General features: G+C 48.5%; 1 protein-coding gene and 1 long non-coding RNA gene across 4 annotated transcripts in view; one reads left to right on the plus strand and one right to left on the minus strand.

Moving 5' to 3' along the window:
- The window catches only part of CLSTN2 (calsyntenin 2), a 608,204-nt gene that overhangs the window by 480,400 nt on the left and 106,160 nt on the right, over positions 1–21,644 (plus strand). The window contains exon 6 of the mRNA XM_032334718.1: positions 12,451–12,636. Coding sequence (XP_032190609.1) covers positions 12,451–12,636 — 186 coding nt within the window. The remainder of the gene's footprint in view (positions 1–12,450; positions 12,637–21,644) is intronic.
- LOC116585284 lies at positions 1,558–9,385 on the minus strand. Of its 3 annotated transcripts, XR_004283545.1 has the most exons (4): positions 9,207–9,385; positions 8,698–8,787; positions 7,141–7,288; positions 1,558–2,005 (listed from the first exon to the last, which is right to left on the minus strand). It is a non-coding gene; the product is annotated as an uncharacterized LOC116585284 (long non-coding RNA). The 3 variants fall into 3 exon arrangements; XR_004283546.1 differs by lacking the exon at positions 9,207–9,385 and having other exon boundaries at positions 1,558–1,902; positions 8,698–8,970; XR_004283539.1 differs by lacking the exon at positions 9,207–9,385 and having other exon boundaries at positions 8,698–8,970.

The following is a 21,644-nucleotide window of genomic DNA, read 5'->3' on the forward strand; positions in this document are numbered from 1 at the left end:
GCAATTTGAGTCACTTTCTCAGGAGTCTGTCACCTGGGCTAAGGTACATGGACATTTCTTGGCCTGACATGCATTCTGCCAAGCCCGATCATGGGTGATGGCTTGTGCGGCCCCCGGCAGAGTGAGTGACCCTCCTCCACCTTCACCCACACACTTTCTCAGGCTTCCTGTGTGTTTGACTGACTCTGCCGACTTGTACCATATCTTCTGAAGAGATGATAATTTGGTTCCAATTTTAGAATGCCGTTCAGAGAAATGCAAAGTTCTGCCGGACTGGAATATCACCTAGAGTCCTAGTCCTTTTATTTAAAAAATGAAGAAAAATTTTGCAACCGTGGACAACCGATCTGTAGATTAAAGAGATCTGTATTACTGGAGAATAAAAAGTATACGTAGGACACCTTTACAGAGAGAGGGGAAGTGTGTGCATGAAAAACCACACTCTTGCCTTGCAAATGCTTTTCAAAGCCATAAAGGTAAAGATTCTTGAAGAATAGCTACTCCGTCTTGCACCAATAGTACATTTGTCCCGAGATAAGAAAATTGCCTGGAAAATGCTCATGTTTATTAGACATAAGAGAGAAGAGTTTCTATCAATCCAAGAGAAAGTACCCTGGTCGATGGAGTTAATGATTTCCCCCCAGGGAGAATTATCTTTCAGAAAAGCGGCTCTTCAATTGCCTGGTTTCTGCACCTTCCCAGCATCAGTTCTGCCTACTGTGTTTCTGTCTGGGAGCTGAGAAGCTGGGGAGTGGAGGATCTTTGGAGAGGAGGGGGTTGGGGAGAAAGTGGCAGCCAAGCTTTGGATGGGAGTCCTGGTTTCTGAGCTCGACATGGTTCACCATGATGGCAGCATCAGTGGCTCCCCCAGCAGCCCCGTGGGAGCTTGGAGCCAGAGGAAGGGGGAACATAGGACTTTAAAGAGGTGATGCCTGACACCAGCCAGCTCAGAGGCTTGTTGAGGAACTGAGGCACTCACACGGGTATCAGAGAGCCACACAGAAGAGTATGGGTCCCCTCACAGCATGTGGATGGGCGGGGTCTAGCGGCATGGGGGGCCATGGCATCCAAGGGCTTACACCAGGCACAGGCTCAGAGCGGAGTCCAAAGACTGTGTGTGGATCCAAGGACCTTGGAGGAGCAGCACCAGAGCAAAGCCAAACCTGACAGCAGCAGGTGGCAACCGCATTCTCAGTCGGGAGAGGCTAGAGCTAGCAAGAGAACCCGCAAGGAACACAACAAGGAGCAAGTCTGACCAGATCAGGAGGGCCAAGGGAATCCGCTGAGGCCCAGAACCTGGGCAGGCACCTCTCTCAGGACATCCTTGTTGTTCATTTCCCATATAATCAGTGAGAACCTACCACATTCCAGAAACTGCACCAGGCACCAGAGATTTTTTTTTTTTTAAGATTTTATTTATTTATTTGACAGAGAGAGAAATTATAAGTAGGCAGAGAGGCAGGCGGGGGGGGGGGGGAAGCAGGCTCCCCGCTGAGCAGAGAGCCCGATGCGGGGCTTGATCCCAGAACATGAGCTGAGATCATGACCTGAGCCGAAGGCAGGGGCTTAACCCTCTGAGCCACCTAGGCGCCCAAGCACCAGAGATTTTAAAACTAACGAAACAGACACAGACCCTGCTCTTGTGGAACCTCCGTTTGGGATGGGGGATAAAGAGTATCAGACAAAAACAATTGAGAAATATATGACTGGTTGATTCTATTGGTCAAAGCCAGTCACATGGCTAAACCCCAAATCAGTGGGGCCTGGGCATAATCCCCGCTTCTGGGAGGAGGCCGTGGTCAGAAGCAATAATCTAACGCAGGCAGTGGGAAGTGGTTCTCTTTCCACACAGAGCCCCGGGTCCTCCGTGTCACTCTTCTGGGACTGGAACCCTGCTTTGGCCTACAGAAGGTAATGAAAACATCTTGTTCTGAATTCACTTGGTATGAAGTCCTGCCCTGCTGGGTCCGGTTCTGGGCGGCACACAGGTCTCCTCCTGGGCCCCCTGCAGTGGGGGAAGACATCCTTTCTTAATCCTGCTCTAGCTTCTGGGAGCCATGACTGCAGTAGGAGAAGGGATGGCCGTTCAGTGCTCACTGTTGTTTGGGGTAGTGTCTTCCAAGTCTGTCTGTGCATCCTGATCATCTGGGGGGTTAGTTTAAATGACAGATTCCAGGCCTTTGCCCTCAAAACCTTCCACTGGGAATTTCCCAAGGTGGGGCCCAGCAATTAGGGTCTATAGAAGTTTTTCTAGTGATTATCCTGAGGTCAGCCCTAACCCTGCTCCCATCTACAGACAATAATTAGGGGACACAGTGTGATTCCTCCCATAGATGATATACATTGCAAAGCCCGTGAATTGGGGAGGAAAGAATGTGGTCTGGGCTGGGGCAATCGTGGAGGACTCCCTTGAAGAGGAACTGGATGTATTACAGTTGGGCAGTGGTGACCAGTATAGATTAGAAGGCCAAAGAGAGGTGAGACAGGAAGTTGTCATAGTGGTTGGACCAGGTGAGAAAGAATGATAGCCTTAAACTAGAGTGGAGAGACATCAGTCTTGGGAGCCATCTAAAATTCAGAAGCAAGAGGCCTTACTGGCCCATTGTGTGTGGAGGGTAAAATGTTGCAGTGCCTTTTAGATTTAAAGTCTATGGAAGTTAAGTTTTAGGCTATCATGATGACTGGGTATTACCTAGGACCATGCTTCTTAAATCTTCTGTGGTGCCAGACCAGTTTTTCCTCAATCAGTCATAGACCATAATTTTGTAAAAATATAATAGAAACAAATTTCTGGGAAAATGAAATAAATAGAAAAGAGGTTTAAAATAAAAACCAAAATGCTTATTTTTGTTAGAGTCAACACATATAAACTCCCTCTGCCACATGATAATCCAAGTTTCTAAATGCTTACTGTCCATTTCCCTACTGACCTCATTGCAGACCCTGGGGACACCCCTCGGGGACTGAACTGGTCTGTAGGCCCCAGTGAGTCACATTGTTCTGGCAGCAAGGCTTTGCCCTTACCAGGCACACAACCTGAAATGGTTTGGATCATCTTTCCAGTGTGGTCTCCTCGGCAAGCCATCCTCCTGTGGTCCTTGCCTGATGGCGCCAGCTCTGCTGACTGACGGTGACAGGTGGGGAAGGGGGCTGACCATATAGCCTCAGTCTGTCACCGGCAGCCATGTGCAGTTTGCCAGGCGCTCCCAGAATAAGGCTTGTTTTTAAGTGTCTGCCTGTGTGCGTGGCCCTGTGATCACCCCAGAGTCAGGTGTAAGGGCATTCTCAGGCCAATGAGACCCTTGTGGATCAGAGACAAAATGAGAGACCCTCTGCCATCACAGAACCAGAGAGCTTCATGGGCAGATCGAAGCGGAGGGTGGATTTCTAGTTGTTTCAGGAGGCATTTATTGGGATGTCTCAGGAGGTAACAAAAGTGTTGAAGATACATGAGGTTTTCCAGAATTGGAGCCATGGGTAAGTGCAGTTTCACCATCACATACACTCACCTGCAGACACTCAGATTCAGGCTGGGGTGTGTGGCCGCACACCCTTGCATGCACGCGCACACATACACACACACACAGGTGTATGGCTGCACACACTTGCAAACACACACACGCGCACACTTGGTATGTCCTGAATTGTTCCCATTTTAATGCCTGGCAGGCTGTCGTTTGGAAGCTGGCTGGGGGCTAGATGGGCTGTCCTGCGTGGACAGCAGCAAAAGTTCCCTGGGTCCAGATGAGCACCTTCCTCGCCCCTGACAGCCAGCATTGGAGTGCATGCGTGTGCTGGGGGAGCTGGTTTCCATGCACTTAATCACTCACTTTTTACTGAGCACCTCCTATGGCCCAGACGCTGCACGTGCTGTACAAGTTATGCTCCAGTGCGGGGAGGACAGGGGTGGGGGTGGAAGCAGGGTGCTGGTCATCCAGGTGTGGCCCAGAAGGCCTCCTTGACAAAGGCATGTGTGAGTTGAGGCCTGGAGGCAGAGGAGGACCAGCCAAGGGAAGGACTTGAAGGGTGCACCCAGGCCTTGAGGCTTAAGCCGTGATATTGGGGCGGGGGTCGGGGCTGCCCCTCCCTTGCTCTCCTTTGTAGGTAATTAAGATCTCTCTTTTTTAGGAAGAATTAAAAATGTAATAAAATGCTCTGACTTTGTGAAACTAAAATATAGTAAACAGGAAGGGGTCAGCGATGAAGGAGAAGAAAGGATTCCTTGTATTTGTAATTGAGTTCAGAGAGTTTGCGGCTTTGCTTCTTTTTAAATTGGGCCTGTGTGTAACTATTTTTAATTGGAGAAAGAAAGCCACATCATTTAATCCCTGTTAAATTGTGTATGGGCCTATTACACGTGGGGCACGGGGCTAAGTGGTTTGCATTTATTGTCTGTTAGAAATCCTCTCCACGACTCTGAGATAGGTGAGAATAGCCCCAGCGTGTGTGCATGGCTCCAGTGCTGCCTGCTCGTGCGGAGAAGGAAGTGGCTGGCCATGGTACGGGGCACCGAGTGGGAGAGCCAGGATGCACACATGAGTCTGAGCCCAGGCCCGAGTTCCTCCTTTTAGGTGGTTAATAATTAGCCCCATTCTGCCGATGTAGAAACCTGAGGCTCTAAAAGGTTAAGGAACAGAACCAAGGTTACCAAAGCAGGACCAGCTACATAATTTGTGGGTCCCGGTTCAAAATGAAAATGGAAGGCCTCTTGTTTTAAAATTACTAAGAATTTTACGGCAGGGACGGCAGAGCAGAAAAGCAAGTATGAGGCCCTTCTGAGCGTGAAGCTGGTCTTGGAGCCGGGATTGGATGCCCAACCTCCCTGACTCCTCACCACCTCCTGTCTCCTTCCAGCTGAATGTCCCACCTCACAGTTAAAGACCCGGAGCAGCAGTTGAGGAAATGTGAAAAGAAAAAGAATTCAGACAAGCAGGGAATGCTTTCTGGGGCTTGACTTTGGAGTCAGGTGGGCGCAGAGCGAGTCCTGGCTCTACCACTTGTATGGTCTCAATCTTCACAACATCCCGTGAGATGTAGGTGTTATTCCCCGCCCCCCAATTTTACAGATGAGGAAATCGAGGCCTGAAATCAGGGGTCTAGTGCTCTGTCATCTAAGTGTCATCATGGCTCTACCCAAATTCGGGCATGGACACTGAAGAACTCACCCCAGGAGCCATGTGGGGCAAGGGGACAGAAGGTGAGCCGTGGAAGCCAGCTTTTGTCACCCTTTTTGCTTTATTACCTATGCTACAGAAGATCCCCCACCCAGCTTGGTCCTCAGTCTGTCCCAAAGTTCCATTCTGGCCCATCTGGCACCAGGCCCCCCTGGAGGCCACCCCCAGCCTCACATAGGCTTCCTGAGTCATGCCAGACTGCTGAGTTAAAGATTGAGGTGGGAGATGCGTGTCCTGTCCTTTCCCATCTCAATAGCCTCCCCACCCATCCACTCCCTTAGACAGCCCCAAGGCTTTGAAGGAGACATTCTGGGGTTCCATTGTGCCTTCTGGCATTTCCCTCCATTTTCAGTACTGTGTTAACCATGCCTTTTATTGTCTGTATTCTGATGTTTAGATAAATGGGGCCTTGCTTACACTGGAGGGGCTCACCTCAGGGTTAACCAATTCCCAGCAATTCAAAGATAAGAAACAACTTACCTTTTAGCTTTTCAAATGCAGACCAACCAATCCAGAACCCGCACCCCCAACCACCTTCTTTACTGGGCTCTCCTGCCCTGTGCCAACCTCCATCTGCTCTAACGACCCTGGGGCCAGGTACCACACAACAAGGGACAGCCCCTATATACCAGAGGCCGCCGAAATTATACAAACTAGCATTTGTGGCCATCTAAAACCATGTTGGGTTACCATGGTTTGCCTGTTCTTTCCCATGGAAAGCACAATAAAGTCCCTTGCCCATCATTTTCCCCTCTCTGCCTCCGGACTGACTGCAGCGCTTCTCTCCGTGTGCCTGGCTGGCATAGCATATCCCCTCTCCTTGGGATCTGTGAGTATAACCAACGATCTGTTCAATGGCAACAGCATCCTGATCTGTTGGCCTTGCCAGACCTAAATAAATGAAATCTATATTAAAACAAATGCCCAGGTCACTTCCTCCAGGAAGCCTCCTTGGATCGCCCTAGTGAAATAATTTACATCTCTGTCCCCTGAGGCTTGTTCTTTGTTCCTCTGCCTGCTTAGAAACTGGCTGCTGTCTGTGGCTGCCACTCCCTTCACAGAGAGCTCTTTCCAGTTAGGGGTTATGAGTCCTACTTCTCTGTCTCCCATGGCTAGGGCACTGCCTGGCACTTAGTAGATGCTCAGTAAAGACCTGGCATCTGAAAATGGTAAGAATGATACAAGAAGAATAATAGTAGTTATAAGAGTAGCTCTCTGTTCCTGGTGCTTTTCACACCTTTTCTCCAAGTCCCAAAGCAACTCTGCAGGGGGTCCTCCTTATTCTACAGATGCAAAATCAGGCTCAGAGAAGTTCAGTGACTTATTCAAGGGTACACAGCCAAGAAGTGGCAGAATCAGGGTTCAGACCTGAGTCTGTCCAGCTGCAGAGTTAAATCTCTTGCATTTCATTAAATTGAATCGAACTGAGTTGAAGTTAATTCCCCATGGTGTGACCCTGCCATAGGGGGCACTCTGCATGGATTGATGATCAGGAGTCTTCTAATGTTCTGAAAATGAACACCAGACCTAATCCAGCTGCCAAATGACCTTTAAAAACCAGAATCTGGATACTTTATGTCCTCACTAAACACTCATTGATGACTCCTCACTACCTGTTAGGTGAAACCCACTCTTACCTAGCCTCCATCATCTGACCTCTACTTACCTCTCCAGCCCCTCTCTACCTCCTAACTCACCCCCAATTCAGATGCACAGGATGGCCATGGAGATAAAGGTGCTCACTGATGAGAAAAAGTAACTTCCCACCTTCTCCCAGCAGGAAATAAAATCCCTTATCACCCAAATCAAAGTCACCCCCCTCTTGGAGGAATTCTTGAAAGATGCCAGATGGCTGACACCTGCAGAGACTGGCTAGAATGTTAGCTGCCTGCGCCATCCTATCCTGTGCAGGGGGAACCCCTTCCTCCCCTCCCACTCTCCAGCATCCCCACATCCAGCCACTCACCTTATATGAATCCAGAGATTTCCTGGAAAACCTGATGCTCCTTCAGCTGGGACCAGGAAGAGCTGGAGGCCGGTGAGCATGCACAGTTAAGGAGTGAAGCATGTTTTGACACACCCGCGTCTTTCGTTTTCATCCTTTGGTGTCGCTTCTGAGTACAGAAGTGGAACAATTCTGAATGTCTTGGATTACAAGAATTCCCAAAGCCTGTGGTTCCCAGAAGTCTCAGATTTGCTTTTTTCCACCTCCAGGTATCTAATAGGGGAGTTCCAAGTGGTTAATATTCTCCTGATAAGAAAACATGTGTTCCCCAAATTTAGCAGGAGTTATAGTAGAATTATCATGTTTCTAAATCCTTAACCCATGAAGAAGGAGTGTAATTCCTAAAGGCGTTCACTGTTCACTTTTCCAGGAATACTTCTGAGATAATTTAGCCTGATTTATCAAAACAAAAGAGGGCTGCTTCCTTTCTCTTCACTTAAGTAAACAATTGAACCATGCTTCATAAACTAGTCTTCAGGACCTTTTTACACTGGAAAGATTTGTTTCCAAGCAGGATAGCTCAGAGAAGTCTGGGAAGCTTGTGAGCCAGGGAGCGGGACATTCTTGTCGTGAGCCTTCAACACGAAGTGTGCCATGTTGGGCCCTTCGCCTTAAACTCTCCTGACAAGCCCGTGAAGAGGTATCTCTAACTCAGCTCTACAGGTGCGGCAGTAAAGGCTCAGCGATGACTGGCTCAGATTTGCAGAGGTCACATGACCCACATTTAGAGGAGGTGAGATATTTATTTATTTATTCATTCTGTATTCTGCTATTTAGACAACTGGGGCCTTGCTGACCCTGAAGGGACTCACCCCAGGGTTAGCCAATTCCTAGCAATACAAAGATGAGAAACAACTTACCCATTTGCTTTGCCAACACAGACCATTTAGTCCAGAACCCACACCCCAAGCCAGCTTCTGTACTATTTATATGTATATGCATATGCATATATATATATACACATACATATATGTATCTGTGTATATATGTATATATCAGTATAAACTAAACATTCAAAATGAATCTGTAAAAATTACACTTGTTTTCCATCCCAGCAAATCCTCAGAATCGTGGCAGAGCTATGGTAAAAGAGCTGCATGGCCCTGGGCAAGTCACACCAACTGTCAACCATGGCATTGCCACCTGCACAATTAAGATAATAATCACTGGATCGCTGGGAGGATCAAACAAAAGAATAGAATGTTAAGTGCTAGCCCCTTGTGGGTGCTTAATGCTTATATATCCTTTGTTTCCTGTAATAAGTGCTCTTGAATAAATGATAAGTTAACTGTACTATATCTATTGAACATGACCCTTGTGTTTGGTGCTAAAACGGGTCTGCATATAATCCCTCCCCCCAAATCCTGGGTGGTAGACAACACTTCTACATAAGAAGAAACTGAGGCTCAGAGAGGGTAAATGATTTGCCCAAAGTTATGTAGGAAGTAGTAGGGGTGGGATTTGAACTCAGGCACACTGAGTTTAGAGGTCATACCTTTACCCATCTTGCTATCTTACCTCCAGGAAATGAGGATGAGTAGACATTTCATGTGACAAAGGATGAATTTGATGGCTTCCTTTTTGCTCTCTTGATCCCCATCTCAAAGTCTTTCTTGGAAAATGAAAGATGTTTGTGTGAGCTTCCCACTCTGTCAAGGACACTACACTCAGAAAGCTTCATTGATTTCTTTCACTCTGTGGTTACAATTTTGGCTACTCCTCATGAACCCTCAAAAACAAGCCCACAAAGCGACTGCAGGTGTGACGTTCCCAAAGTCCCTTCGATTTCCTCCCAAAGAGGGCCTTTGATTTCCTCCCAAAGAGGGCCTCACCCCACCCCCAGCCAGGGGGTGGCGAGAGGAATGAGATCTGTACTAGGCCTGTGCCTCCACTGAACTTCCCTTTACCATTTATTTGCTTCTTTATTTGCACTCCATCCAAAAAGGATTTCAGGTAGAACATCATCAAGGATAACCAGCAAAATGTCCAGATACCCACAGCCCCCACAGAATAAAGGGAGTCAATACCATTGATGTCTTGGGCTTCTCCAATGAAGAGGCTTCCAGAAGGAGGTGAGGTGGGAGGACCTTATACCAGCAGAAAGAGCAGCACATCAAGGACTGGTGCCACGGGGCTTACCCCACAGGACTCTATACAAAGCCACTTTCTCCATGCTCCTATCTGCTCCTTTAAAGAGAGGGAAGATCCAGGGAAAGAGGGGTGAGACAGCTGGGTGCCATTTCCTATTATCTGGAGGTAGCTTCTTCTTTCATCAATTCTGGCACACCTGCCTTGCTGAGAACAAAAAGAACCCAGGTGTTATGGGCTGCTGTTGGGCTGGGTGGCTTTGTAGGACTGAAGGTAGGAGCAGGCTGGGGCAGTACCAGAGAAGGACAAAGAGGCCACAAGTTCTGTCTGGGGCTCAGGGAAGGCTGCCATGGCAGCAGTCAGCTCAGGTGTCTGAGGATCCCCAGATCCACCTGGTGGATATAGCCTGTGCTCTGACCTCAGCGTAGAAGGATCAAAATAAGCATCACAGTCCCTGGCTTTGACGAACTCCCAGTTGGTGGGGGAGGCAAGCATACATATCGCTCCCATAGGATTCATTCATGCTTTCTGCCAATATCGAGGGACTGTCTGCTCCGTGCCAGGCACTGGGCACAGAGTGTGATGCAGATTCAGAGTAACCGTGAAGCTGAGAGTCTAATGCCGTAACTAATGCTGGGGATGTCGGGGGGGCGGGGGGGCACAAACGAGCATATCTACCCAGAATGGAGAAATTCGGACAGGTTGCGTGGAGTTAACAAGATGGAAGGGGAAAGGAAGGGAGCTCTTTATAGAAGACACAGCATGTTCAAGTGCACAGAGGCAGGAAGCTCTGTACCCAAAACACAAGCTTGGCTGTGTGCGGACTGCTTCTTACAGCTCTGTGACCTTCAGAGGCACCTGACAGAAAGCCCTCCTTTCCTCCAGTGTTTCATCTTAATTGAACCTGGGGCCTCTAGAGCATGGCTTAGAGCAGCTCCATGATCTCATCCTCCAGAAGGCGATGGTCTAGTCCAGACAGAGTTCCTGAGGGCTGTGAGGAAAAGATGGAATCAGGTACACTCTCTTTCACATGAAGTCCCTCCCATCCAAATACTGTCCTGTGCTAAGTTCCTGGTGGCCACCCCACAAGCCTGGGTGCAGTCTCTGCTTATGGCCTGCTCTGAGAAAATCCCTGAAAGAGTGGCCGGCTGACATGGGCTTCAGACCTAAACCCAGATTCCATGGTTATCTGGAACATGGCAGGGTTGCAGGGCAGGGACACGGGTCCCCTGAGACTGAACATCTCCCTTCCTCTCCAGGAACAACACTGATTGAGGCCCTGCCATATGCCATGCACACACAGAGGCCCTCAGTCCTCACCCCAACACTCTAAGGTCCCTCTTTTATGATGAGGTGCCTGAAGCTTGCTGCTTCAGGAAGCTTCCTGCCCAGGAAGTTTCTGACCAGACAGAGTCAAGCCAAGATCACTGGGGCATCTGCTTCGAACCTGCTTCTCTGAGGCTTCCCACGCACATTCATCCTTTACATGCAGACCTCAGCTCAGACAGGAACTCTCTCCATCTAAAGAGCCCCTCTCTGTCCCTGCTTTTCCTTTCCTAGGCTCACCCTCTCAGATAGGATAGCACAGGCCTCCCCCAAACCATGCCCTCCCCTGTGCCAGCTCTACAAGGCAGGGACCTCTCCTGCCTCCTGCACTGTTTGTTCTCGATGCTCCAAGCAGAGCTTGCACATGGGAACCCTGAACACACAGCTGCTCAGTGAACAAGGGCATCTGGCCTGTCCACTGGAACTGCTCAAGATGTCAGCCAGTGGCTCACTGGGTGCTTGTGAAGAACACTGAGCCACGAATGCCAGAATTTCTCCTTTTCTTATAGGCGAGAATGGGCAATTTCATAGATTTTCATTTCTGCTTCAGAAAAAGGATACCTCCTAGCAAGGTTCTATGTGACAAACATTTGAGATTCATCAGCTAATAGTGTCCATATGTCACATTGCTTGGTTCTACCCACCAGTCTGACTTGGGGCCACACAGACCTCTCAGACATGCCTCCTCACTGAGCATGGCTGGCTCGTTGCTATCTCCAAGTGCTGTGACCGGTCACTGTGACTTTTGGCTTGACTCTCCTCTGCCTTTCAACTGCTGCTGTGGTTGTTCCAGTCAATCTATGGGTACGCTCCGTCTTGGTGTTTATTTTCATCGATTGCTCTATTTTGTGTGGTATTGTTTTGATTGTGGTTTCATTCTTCTCCAACACTTTATCGTCTCTGAATTATTTTTACATTAAAAAGAAGTGATAAGGGGCGCCTGGGTGGCTCGGTGGGTTAAACCGCTGCCTTCGGCTCGGGTCATGCTCTCAGGGTCCTGGGATCGAGCCCCGCATCGGGCTCTCTGCTCAGCAGGGAACCTGCTTCCTCCTCTCTCTCTGCCTGCCTCTCTGCCTACTTGTGATCTCTGTCTGTCAAATAAATAAGTAAAATCTTAAAAAAAAAAAAAAAAAAAAAAAAAAAGAAGTGATAAGCCCATCAGCGCTACTCAAGTGGCCACAGTCCTGAATGCTTGAGAAAGAATCCTGTTTCCCACCACATGACTCCAAGGAACCCTGAACTACCATGCTCTCTTGTTTTGTGACAGAATGTGCGCATTCCTAAAAATCACCCCACTGGGCAAAATGGGAGAAATGAGGAAAGCGGCATAACACTCAAAAATGCCATCAGTGACACATAAGAAAGAAAAAAATTATCATGGTTTTACATGGGTTCAGTGGTTAAGAAAGATAGAATTCCTACACTGAATCTTGTACCTCACCTTAAAGAGACATGGCATTTGCCCGTGGCAGAGGACAGGGGAGGGCTGCAGCTGGGGCGGTACTGTGACAGGATCGGGGATGGGGCTTCCTGAATGGAGGCGACGCTGTCACTGCGGGGACATGTGATGTGGCTCATAATGTGCAGTGGACTGCGTGGCGGCTGGATGTTTGGGGTATGTACACATACGTGTCTTGTACCTTCCTACCTGACTCAGCTCTGCTGACAGCTGTTTTCTGCCTTCACCTCATGTTGCTCAGCAAGGAAGACTTCCATAAGCAAATGTCAAATTCCCCTTATCTTCCAACTGTTTCCCAATATATCAGTTATTTTGGAACAGATCCACATTTACAGACCAAGTGTTACGGCAGGACTGGCCATCCCTGATTGACTTTTATCTTTTCCTTGTTGATTCAGACTGGACCAAGAGGATTGAGTATCAGCCCGGCTCAGGGAGCGTGCCGCTTTTCCCCAGCATCCACCTGGAGACTTGCGACGGCGCTGTGTCCTCCATCCAGATCACCACAGAGCTGCAGACCAATTATATCGGGAAGGGCTGCGACCGGGAGACCTACTCTGAGAGATCCCTTCAGAAATTATGTGGTACGTTTTTTCCTCTTGGGATTGTTTTTTAATTAATTGCTTTTAAATGATTTATATAGAGCATATCTTTTATTATGAAAGAATGAGTCCTTCCCGCATGGGCACATGTAACTCCTGGGTGAATATTAAATTTACTTATTATGGTTAAAGGGTCAGAGGGCTCATCTCTCAGCATCACATGTACCTGACTAAATCCCACCATTTACCAATATTGTGGCTGTGAGCCAGGCATGTGACAAAGCCTCAGCTCTTCATCAACAACAGCAATTAAGGACCCAGTGTATTCACGAGAACCTACCACAGAACCTGTAGGAACATGGCTCCCTTCCACTGTGTTGGTTTGGAAAGAGACACCTGACCAGAGGCCAGTGTGAAAGGTGGGGACTGTCACCTGGGGAGAGGTCAGTTTCCTCCACAAAGGAACAGCTACATAATTTATAGGGCCCAGTGCAAATGAAAATGGGGGACCCTTGTTCAAAAACTATTACAAATGTTCATCATCATTAGCCATAAAGGAGATTCAAATCAAAAGCACATTGAGATACCACCTTACACCACTTAGAATGGCCAAAATTAACAGGACAGTAAACAGCAAGTGTTGGAGAGGATGTGGAGAAAGGGGAACCCTCTTACACTGTTGGTGGGAATGTAAACTGGTGCAGCCACTTTGGAAAACAGTGTGGAGATTCCTTAGGAAATTAAAAACAGAGCTGACCTATGACCCTGCAATTTCACTACTGGGTATTTAACCCAAAGATTCAGATGTAGTGAAAAGAAGGACCATCTGTACCCAATGTTTACAGCAGCAATGGCCACAGTCTCCAAACTATGGGAAGAGCCAAGATGCCCTTCAATGAATGAATGGATAAGGAAGATGTGGTCCATATACATTATGGAGTATTATACCTCCATCAGAAAGGATGAATACCCAACTTTTGTAGCAACATGGACGGGACTGGAAGAGATTATGCTGTGTGAAATAAGTTAAGCTGAGAGAGTCCATTATCATATGGTTTTGCTTATTTGTGGAGCATAAGGAATAACATGGAGGACATTAGGAGAAGGAAAGGAAAAGTTAATTGAGGGAAATAAGAGGGGGAAATGAACCATGCGGGACTGTGGACTCTGAGAAACAAACTGAAGGTTTTGGAGAGGAGGGAGGTGGGGAGTTGGGTGAGCCTGGTGGTGGGTATTAAGGAGGGCATGGACTGCATGGAGCACTGGATGTGCTGCATAAACAATGAATCTTGGAACACTGAAAAAATAAAATTAAAATTTTTTTAAAGGCAATAAATAAATAAATACTTTCAACTTGCTAGATATTTCACCTAAACTTATTTAAAAAAAAAAAAAAAAAAACTATTACAAATGTTAAGGCTGCAACAGCAAAGCATGAAACCAAGCCAGGGCCTCTGCCAAGCACGGGCCCCATGTGACAGCTTAGGCAGCATGCCAATAAAGGCAGCCTGGCTGCCCGCGGCGGAGAGGAAGGGCTGGGGTAGAGCTGGAGGTGTCCCAGCACAGGGAGAGGACCTGCTGTCTCTGTGAGGTGATGGCTGGGGAAAGGAGCCACTGGGAGCTAGGAAACAAGGCCCCTAGAGGTACTACCCAAGGAAACAGCTTCTGAAGCCCCTACTGGGGGCATCTGCCACACTCTTTACATGCATCACTTTGTTTAACGCTCTCTTCGTCAGCGTGAGATGGCTGTTATTCATCCCAAGACTCTAGTTAGAAGGTGACAGAGGCAGAATTTGAAGGCACTTCTGCGTGAATGCAGGCTGCTTAGCTCAGCAGCTGTGGAGGTGGGCCAGGCTGCAGCGGCTAGAATGTCAGCCTCTCGAGTCAGCCTGTGGAGTGCTCTGCATGGTGGGAATCAGCCCCCGTTCATGGCATGCCAGACCGCTGATGTGTCCATGGGCCTTGGCATGAGGTGGACCACGTATGTTTCATTGCTTTCTTGTTCTTTCCAAGAGTATTCAGGAACTCACATCTGGGTCCCCAGCTGTGCTGTGGGGAGCTTCGAAAAGAGCTTAATGTTAGAGTAGACCTGTATTTGGGGGTAACCTTTCCTCCCTCACCATTGCTGCGCACGTATGCATGCACACACACACACACACACACACACACACACACATAGAGGTACACACACACACCTTCACCCACATTGCTCTTCCCCAAGGAATCAGGTGAAAGTTCTAGACGTTAAAGTGAAGTGGACCCTACTTGGGCAGCGTCTCATCTATCAAGTCACCAGGCTGTCAGAAAGGCCTCTGGGGACACAGCTTCTCCAGAGCAATGCAATAGGTTGGGGAGAACACCACAATTTCGGTACCCCAGACAGCCCCCACAAAAAGGATGCCAAGGGCCTCCGGCGCTCTCCTTTACTGGTGTGCAGAGAAGCCATCTCTGACGACATCATATTGTGAAGGAACATGTCATTTCGCTTCCCTCACCTGGATTATAAGTCAACTCAACCCCACGCCACTGTGGGTCACAGTCATTTCCTAAACTCCTCCGGGTGAGAAGGAGATGATGGAATCAGGTTGTTAAAGATCAGATGGGCCCAAGGGCACGCTCTTGTGATTTGATTTTGAATGTTGCTGGAGAGAGATGAGGAGATATGGAGAGCAAGAAGGATTTTTTTCCGAGGCAGAAACTTTAGAGCAAAATTGCATCTGGTTGTTAACACTGCTCATTCCTTCTGGGCTGCTGGCGTTGCCTTGCAGGAAGACAGGTAATCAGTGAGGAAATCAGCTTTCCCCCAAGATGTGAGCTTCCCTGGTTCTGTGAGTGCCGCTTTATGGGGGGAGGTCTGTGTGTCTTTCTGGTGACCTTCCTGGTGGGAGCACCCAGTGCACTGTGGGGTCTCTGTCCAAGTAAGTGACAGGCAGAGCCACTCCTCCCTCTGTGTCAGAGGTCTGAATCTTGAATTCCATGGAGCGAGAGCTTGGGGATAAAAGAACAGAAGCAAATGAGTGGGACCCAGATGTGCATCCAGTGTGGGAGTGGGCTTCAGAAGGAGGCAGCCCATCAGGCCCCATGCTCTTTCCAAACTTTGAGGGAGACACAGGCTGGATCATTTCCAAAACAGAGTCTGCATTATAATTCCTACTCCTGTAGGGCGGCTTAGGTTCAGGACAACCTTCCATGGGTTTTCAGTGGATGGTAGACCAGTTGCTTGCAGGCTTTCCCAACTAGGGAATGGCCATGACACTTTCGGCCTCGGCAGCCATACATTTTTCATCTTTCAAACCTTTATTGACTTTGGATGGAAACAGGGAGACCAATTAGGATGTTATTTCCATGGTCTAAGCAAGAGATAATGAGTTCTGAACCAGGGGAGTGGCAGTAGGGATACATTTAAGACAGCTTTAGGAGGCAAAACCAGCAAGCTAATCAATGATGGATTAGCTGTCAGGAGTGAGAGAGAAGGAATCTAAGGCGAGGCTAGTGCAAGCATCTACCTGGACAAGAGTGCCGCCAACCAGAGCTAGGAATCCAGGCATGCACAGATTTAGGGACTATGAGGACAGGTGCTTGGGGAACATGCAGGTGTAGGTGTCCAGCGCCTGCCTGACTGGAGCTTCCAAGGACCTGCCTCCACCATGCCAATCCATGGTCATAGCCGATTTCTTCCTGATGTTCTGCCTCTTCTTGGTCAGGACACCTCCCCTGCCCCCATGCCTGGCTGGTTCTCATTCCTAAATCTTTGCTCATGGTTTCTTCCCACCAGAATCTCTCCCTGCTTTGCTGTTCCAAACCTTTCTCTTCAGGAGTATTCTCTGGCCTTTGTGTACCAGGAAGACTATCCTACGGGTGCTTCCTGGAATGCCTTTGAGTTCCCATGTCTCTTCTGTGATACCATAGCTGGTTAGTGACATGGGCAGGAGTGTGTCTGTGGAGGGATATTTTTCCCATCTGGTCACTGCCCACCTGCTTCCTCCTCTTGCGACGCTGGCTCTATTAGGAGCAGACAATAGCTAGTTCAAAGCCTATTGTCAGGAAGGACCTGACAGGTGCAGCAGCATTTGAAACAGCCCCCTGGGCCCACACAAGGACACCTGCATTCTGTCTTGAAATAAAAACAATGCAGGACCCTGAACCCATGTCCCCTCAAGCTTGTAGAACACAGCCTCAGATGGTCTGCCACTAGCCTCACTCTACCTAAAGCCAGGTTTCTTGGAGAGGTTGAGCAAACTGCATTTCAGTTTTTCTGAATTCAGAGATTCAAGGTGAAGGGCTCTGTCATCTCAGTCCCAGGATATCCAGAAGCAAAGTGTCACAGAGCTGCCTTGAGTATGAAATGCACCATGAAACCCTCAGGAAGACCTTTTGGCCAAATGAAATTTGACATTACCGACAACCAGAGGAAGGGCCCACTTCGATGCCCCTACGTCACTACATATTATAGTAAATAGAAAAGCAGTCCATGGCACACAGACCTTTCTTAGCGTGGAGGCCAGGGCTATTCCTCCTTGGGGTCACAGGGCTCCTGGCAGCTGGCCCACACCACCACACATGCTGCTCAGGTCAGCTGTTTTGTATGTGGAGTCAGGAACTCCAAGGGCAGGTCCTGTTGAAGGAAAGGCCACAGAATGAGAGCATGCTTAAATCAAGTGGTTGATCTGTCAGAGTGCTTAAGATCACCAGACATTAAGTTGTGCCCAAGATGTATGCCCTTGTGAGTCCAGGAGATTTTCAGAGATTTGTTCATTCATTCGTTCATTCAGTCATGTATTTATTAATTCAACAAATATTTATTGAGCATCCAAATGCTGTAATTCTTGAGGTTATACAGAAGTTAATAAGATCACTTGACAATTCAATCTTCTGAGGAAGACATGTTTTTTAAAAAAAGTGAAGATCATGCTTTTCTTCTACACCATGAAGCTTAAAAGAGCTCATCTTCATTCAGAATCACAGTCAGAGTCCTTTGTACCCTCAGAATTACTCAAGTCCAAGCAACTACCAACAGCTTCTCCAAGATGCCTCTGCAAGGCTGGAACTTCCAGGCTTGAGTGTCTGTTCCCTAGACTCTCAGGGAGCAAAAAGGGGGCCTATAGCTTTAAGGAGAATTGGCGCACACCTATCAGGAATCAGATTAAACCCTTAACCATGCCTCAGCACAGGGCTACACACCCTGACTCACGGAGAATGGTAGGCAGGGAGCTTCTCTGTGGATATGCTGATGTCTTTGGTGTCCTCTGAGCAGCTCCCTTATGGCATGGCCTCCCATGTTGAGTTGATGGTTTTTACCTGAAGTGGCCTTGCCCAAGCTGGTCAGCAACTGGATATCCATGGCCCTGCTCCAGGAGTCGGGCTGACCACACTTTTGCCAGAGTCCAGCTGCTCTACGTGGAGACCCAGGATCCTTATTGCAAGGCCTTTCAGGAATCCTTCTTGTCTAGGATTCCCAAGGTGGAATGCTGCTCTGGTTGTGTAGGTCAGCAGCATGTGAGCTCCTGAAAGGATGTTAGAAAGTCCTCCTTGTCCGTGTTGAAGGCATACTGAAGAAGAAATGGGAATCGTAGCCTCTGATGTCAGTCACTTAGGTGGATTATCAGGAAAGCAGGTGATGCTGCAGTCACAAGTTTTGAAACAGTCCTCTGGGCCCACACTGAGACATATCTGAGTGACGCTGAGCCCACATTTATAACATCTCATTGGCTCAAAATAACAAGGGCGTGTTGGTCATTCCTACTGCATGTCCCTCTTGGGTTGGCTATGGCTCTCCTCCATGTGGCTTCCCCCCGGAACCTGAGCCAACAAACAGCCTTTATGTAGAGCACTGTGGATCTCAGGGAACGTGGAAAAGACGTGGAGAACTGCAAACTGGCCCTTAAAGCTTCTGCGCTGAAATGACACATCCTTTGCACTCACATTTCATTAGTCAGAGGAAGTTAACAGCTAAGTGACATCAGTGGGTCAGAGAAGCATGTGGAGAACAGAATGCATTCTCCCAACACGGAGTCCTAATACAGCATTTGTCTAAGAGGGCCTCCCTGTCCTCCCCTGACACTCTCTGCCCCTGACCCAGCTCACTTACCAAAGGTTAAAGGTTTTCTACTGGATCCCTAAAGGTAGGGCCAAGTTCTGTTTGGTTCACTGCTGCCTTCTCCTCACAGTGCCTGGCATAACCTAGACGTCACATAAATATTTATGGAAATAACAGGGAGTTGTCATTGCGGTTGTGAGAATACTCCACAGAATGAAGCCTGTGTCTTTGATCAGGATGGTTCCTCCCCCCGAGATCCTTCCACTCATTCTGGTCCTGTGGTAGACCAGAAGGAGGCATGACCTGAGACTCCATGTCAACCACTCTTGCCATAGGCTCACCTCGAAGTGCAAAAGACTCTGCCCTGACCAAAGCCATCCAGAGCAGAATGCAAACCCTGCAGTTAAGAAGTTCAGTGCCCCGGGCTCACACTACCACATGTCCTGAAATCTGCCTCACCCACCCTGTCTTTATCTACTTGCTGACTCAGAGAGGCTTCCCGACACTAGGGCTCAGGGACCTTGAATCTCACCTTGACTCTGATTCCAAACTCCCCCCATTCAAGCTACCATTGCTGTCCACCAGACTGGTGTGGACTCTCTGCGGCCTGATGGGTCCCAAGGACCTTCGCCGAGATTCCCAAGGAGCTTCTTAAATCCTCCCTGTGTGCAGATAATGTGCGCCATCTTTGCAAGTGAAGCATCCTGTTTACCCACAGCTTTCCATGAGGTCCCTTGAGGAGAGGAAAGAGAGAGGAACTTTGGGAGAAAGTAAATCTCTCTTAGTTTGTTTAAGTTCACCAAGAAATGAAGTACAAGCTGCTAAGTTGGGGAAGTCTTCACCATCTGGTTCCTTACAGCTTGATGCTTTCTGCTAGGCAACATCTGTGGGTTAGGCAGGGTGGCCTGCTGTTCCCCTCACCACGGAATCAAGGAAGTCTGCGTCAGTGGCCTTACCAGGGCACATGCTGTCTTCAATGTGCCTCTCTTCAGACAGCTACCTGTACAGGGAGATGAGATCCCAGGGGACTGGGCTGTGTGCTTGGTGAGACACCATACTGTGCAGTAGAATGAACGTTAGCTGGGGATCTGAGAGCTGGTACTTCTTCTAGCCAGCTGTGTGACTGTGTGACCTTGGTCAAGTCATTCCCTTTGCTTTCCTTTTGTAAAATGTGGAGGATGTTACTATAACTCTCTCCAGCTTCCTTGAAGTGGTGCAGTGAGGGGGTTAGGGCTTTGGAACAGCAAAGTCCTGCAGATGAGCCGGCTCACCAGCTGGTTGTGATTCTGGGCTCGCTGAGCCTCGGGTTCTCACCTGTAGACTGGAATCACAGTAGTATTTACCATGTAGGTGAGTCAGAAAAACCACTGTGGTACTTGATTCAGGTCTGGTGCTCAGTGCCCCAAAACTGGTCCCTAAGAGAATAGTAATAATGATATTGGTGGCAAAGCTGGTATCCTCCTTTGCTCTGACTCTGCTAGAACCATCACCTTCCCTGACCTGAGCTGGAGGCCAGGAGCCCTGAGCATTCAGCCAGTGCCTCTCTGGCCACCTGCAATTTCTGGAACTGACACTCTCACTCAGTGTGCCAGTTCCCGGGCTGTCTACACTCTGGACAAATCCTGGTATCAGAGCCAGTTTACCTATGGCTCCAAGAAGCAGTGGCCATGTTGCAATATTCCGGGGCTTCTAAGACAGTGAATTTGCTCTGAAAGACCACGTAGCTTCCAAACCACCCCCAAACCTCTGTCTCTACCACCTACATACATTTCTTTCTTTCAGACAACTTTGGAGGGTGATTACCCTTAAGGCTTTCTTAGTTAATAAAATATTAGTGTGGATCAACTTAGTGGATAAATAAAACGGATACCAGGCAAGGCTGCAGGGACATGGGATGAGAGAACAAGTAAGTATTGAGGAGGAGAGGTGTGGGATCCAACAGGAGACTGCCTGGGAAGGCTCACCTGAGCAATGGGTAGATGGCTAGAAGCGTCTCATGAAGGCACCACTGGGAGGAAGAGCCATTATAAACAGTAATGGAGTGCCGGCTATAATCGGGCCTGGCACCAGCCCCAAAACCCTAGGAAAAACTCATGTAAATGATGCTGTCAACACTGTCCCCACGCCCCCCTTGGTAAGCATAAACAGCAGGGCGATCATGAATTGGCCAATGGGAATCTCCTGCCCTCTTGGACACCACGGTTCCCGGAGGCCTCTCCCAGGGTGAGCCTTTCACAGTGCTAAACACAGCAACAGGCTCTATGGCTACCTATTTCTCACGTAGTATAAATTTCGATTGTAAACTGATGGGTGCTGAACCGTAGACTTGGTCATCTATTCCAAGGCTAGAGGAAAAACTGGCTGGTGAGGCATTTTCAGAGAAGGACGTTGGTTTCCAATGTGGTCCCTTCCTGAAGGATTCTCAAGGGTCATTTTAACTGTAGATGTTTGTGGGAAGCTGACTTTGGAGCCCAAACCCTAGGTGAGATGAGACTCTGATACACAGAATTCAGAAGTCCAGTGATCTCTGACAAAGATCAGGTAATGCACACAACTACCATTCATAAAACCCATCAGTCTCTGCGACTGGCTGGTCAGGACCATCCCGGGAAAGCACTAGCTCCCCACACCAGGCACTCCTTAGGCTCTCTGACTCTTATTCCCTGACAATATCAGGAAACCCTGGCCCCTATCCATTCCAAAAGAGCCAAGCCCTGCTCCTGTGTGGAACACAAAGACGTGGAGATCTCTGCTGGCCTCAAAGATCCTCAGTGGGAAGGTCCACTGTTGCCCACAGTCCCCCCAGCTGAGGCATCCAGTCTTCTCTGTAAGGGTGGCCCCTCCTGCCCACCTTAGCTTTACCCTCCACAAAGCTGCTGGTGTGACCTTCTTAAAATATAAATCTACCCATGACACTCCCCCTGCTTCAGGCTTAGTGCTCGTGCCTTATCATCATAACCTTATAATGATGATATCCTTATAATCATCATTATAAGGATAAAGTCATAGGTGA

This window comes from Mustela erminea, chromosome 1, assembly GCF_009829155.1.
Source record: "Mustela erminea isolate mMusErm1 chromosome 1, mMusErm1.Pri, whole genome shotgun sequence".
Lineage (NCBI taxonomy): Eukaryota > Metazoa > Chordata > Mammalia > Carnivora > Mustelidae > Mustela > Mustela erminea.